Genomic DNA, 3,205 nt, shown 5'->3' with positions numbered 1-3,205 from the left:
GCACCGTGACCTCACTGCTGGAAGATGGCAGGAGGGAGGGGCTACTATATTTGGGCAAAAATGGCCGCTTCAAGGGTTTTTTTTTTTTACTGATTAATGCTAAATTCATTAAATCACTGTGAACATATTAGTTTTATGTATAAATAATGATCCATTGATTATTTCTTTGCTGATTTTTCCTTTAAAGATCAACACTCTGAATGCTTATCTGATCACTGTGGTCGTGTGTTTTCCATTCATAAGCCTTTGATCTCAGTATACATGCCTTTCCTGGCTATCCTGTGCATGGCTACCACATTAACAGCCAGAAGAAACAAACTGGATGATGCTTATGTGTTTCTTTTTGTTTCTTTGATTAGAGTGGAGGATTGAAGCTGCAGGAGGCCAGTATAGGCCACAGAGGTGTGTTTAGATTCCACCTCAGCCTTTCCTCCTTGTCTCCCTGTCTCTGACTATGTTGGAGCAGACGTATCCCGCTGTGCAAACCAAAGTGGAATCTGCTCTAAAACCAAGTATATTTGAGCAAATGCGTGTATCTATGTGTGTGTGCTCAGACTTGTTAGAAGGAACGGTGTTGGCATGGCAGTAGACGCCGCAAATGGAAGACAGCTGTGTCAGACACGCCAGCGTTGCCCACAAGTGAACATGCGAGGGGGACTACCTAGCCCACCGCTATTCTCCTGCTTTCAATAAGCAGAAGAGCTGAGCTGGTATAATGTATATGAATGTGTGTGTGTGCCTACTGAGGTGATTGTAACGAGGCGGCAGCAAGGCGACGGCTCAGTCTGGGAACCCCTATGTTTAAGGACTGTAAAGATCACCTACCCTAACCATGAGGCTCTAATGGATTAGAACATATTTCCAGTCCGCCTGGCTGCTTCTCTCTTTGCTTATACTCCACTACTGCCATTCCCTTTTATTTTTAAACAGAAATGCTGTAATGTGAATAAGAACTTCACGCTGTGAGACACCTCAGGCTATCAGTGAGGCCCCAACGTCATGGGAGAGAGCAACAGTACAGACCCGTGGTGCGGCATGGCGCACCAAAGGGCACAAAACTGCCCCAAAAAATCTCTGTACTCCATCTAAGTTTCAACATTTCAGAAGGGAAGCTACCTACCTCTGATCTGTTTTACCAGTCAAAATGATCCAAACTAATATTGGAAAAAAACACTGCCTAAAAGAATCAGTGGAATAAGAAAGAATGAAAAAGTAAACTATAGAATGAAGAAGGAATACATACATATAGAACCCATTTACAGTATCCTGTAGAGGTTTTTTACAATAAAGTGATAGACCAGCATAAAGTAGCTTAAAAGTTTATAAAACTTTGTGGCTACAGCTTTAATCAGCTGTAGCCACAAAGCTTAATATATAGATTTCATGATAAAGAAGTTAATTAAAATCTAAATAAATTTGAAATCATTGAGCTTGCGTTAATATTTTGTCGCACATCGCTGTCTTTAACCCCACCTTATAAAAACTGAAATATCTGCGAGTCTTTGCCAAACAGCTAAGGTTAATGAGATTAATGGATTGGCAGCATCTGATATTCCATATCTGGATTTTGATTGGAGCATTTGTTTCATCATAGTTCTGGCTGTATTAATGAGAAACCTTTGAAGTCTCGTGTTTTTTCTGCTGTTTTTTATTATATTTTCTTTCAGACATGCATTTTTATGGAAGTGGTTGCGCTGAATATTTGATTTTGGGAGTATAGAGAAGGATGGAATAAAAATGCAACGCAGTTTTCTAAACATTTAAGCTACTTGAAGCTGGTCTGTCGCTTTAAATCCCAATTATGTTGCAGTTTGTAGTTAAACGTTTATTGGGTGTTCTGCAAGGCACTGTTTATGGGTACCTTTCCTTTTCTTTTCTATGTGATGAATAACGAATGTGTTTTATGACATGTCCTTGAGAAGCATCTAAGAGTCTGAGAAGAAGGAAGCAGCAATCAAAGGGAGATGTTATAGGGTCGACTTACAGAGACGGTGCCAATAAGAATGCCAACACCACAAAGCACGGCATCACTAATGGTCTCTCCCTCTTTTCGGGGGAAGCGGATGGACTCGTCCGAACAGTAAAACCCGCGCTGGTACGGCTTTATGGTGCTAGTCTCAATGATCAGGAAAGGCAGGCTAGCTACAAAAAAAGACACAAAGAAAGAGAGAGACAGAGAGAGAGAAGACAGGAAGAGAGGAGAGAAGAAAGAAAGAAGGGCATAAACGCACCAGGTCAGTGACACGGACATAAACAGGAGAGAACAGGAGCAGCACAGGGAGCATGCTGGCACCAGGGGGATTATTCAACAGAAAAAAGGTTCAGGCTTGAGGAAGTCACAAGTTGACCCCCTCGGGTCAAAGAGGTGACATTTTTAAATCTTTTTTTTTTTTATAATCTGCATGGAGTCATCTTTTACACGGCCACTCCCTTTTAGGTACTTCCTAAACCTCGAGCCCTCCTTGTTTCTGGTTTGATTGTTTTCCACGTCCGGGCGCTGTTTGAGACAGCGGGAAGAAAAAAGCCTCGGGGGCCGGTGGGGGACTTACGGACACCATGGGCAGTGTCAGACCCACAGAAACCAGCACTGACGAGGGCACGGTGCTGCTCTTGTAGGGGTAGTTGAGGCTGGAGTCACTGCAGTAGAAACCCCTCTGGTATGGACGAACAGATGAGCGATGCAGAACCAGGCAGGGCAGCATAGCTACACACACACGCACATATGGATAAAGGCATGAACTCACACATACACACACGCTTCTGTGCAAGTCTGGCTGCGGACACACCTAACAGGGAATTACTGAGTGTCAAATCCACTTACCTGTAAGCTGCAGAAATAAGGAATACTGTTAAAACACACATTAACACACAAAACCTTCACAGGTGTATTTGAGCTTCGCTTGAACAAGCTGTTGACTCAGCAAACTCTCTGCCGCTGCTACTGTTGACAAGCCATTAAGAGCTAAAGTTTATCCTTTAGGATCACTCCCCTCTGACTAAGCAAACACACTAAAACCCACAGCTCCAACTTTAAGGACAAAACAGGCGCATCGATAAGGAAGCTACGTCAATGTAACGTGAGTTTGATGTAATAATGGTGTGAAAAGAGTCAGATATAAAGGTGGTTAAGATGTCTAAAAGGCTTTAAGGTGAATTTTTTGCATCCTTTTTCATAGATCTCTTCTAATAGCTAATATGTTAATCA

At 42.5% G+C, this 3,205-nt stretch overlaps 1 protein-coding gene across 2 annotated transcripts in view; it reads right to left on the bottom strand.

Annotated features, from left to right (window-relative positions):
* LOC107094059 (lipid phosphate phosphohydrolase 3-like) overlaps positions 1-2,704 on the bottom strand; it is a 17,604-nt gene extending 14,900 nt beyond the window's left edge. Inside the window, exon 1 of one of the 2 annotated variants that reach the window (XM_015389463.1) lies at positions 2,550-2,704. In XM_015389463.1, the coding sequence (XP_015244949.1) occupies positions 2,550-2,702 (153 nt within the window). In that variant the 5' untranslated portion in view covers positions 2,703-2,704. Of the gene's footprint in view, positions 1-1,984; positions 2,381-2,549 lie in introns of those variants that run through there. The other variant, XM_015389462.1, reaches the window with a different exon arrangement.
* Between the last annotated feature and the right edge of the window lie 501 nt (positions 2,705-3,205).

Source organism: Cyprinodon variegatus, unplaced genomic scaffold, assembly GCF_000732505.1.
Source record: "Cyprinodon variegatus isolate N-32 unplaced genomic scaffold, C_variegatus-1.0 Scaffold461, whole genome shotgun sequence".
NCBI classification, from domain to species: Eukaryota; Metazoa; Chordata; class Actinopteri; order Cyprinodontiformes; family Cyprinodontidae; genus Cyprinodon; species Cyprinodon variegatus.
Note: the sequence above shows the minus strand (reverse complement) of the source record. Positions and strands in the feature narration are given on the sequence as shown.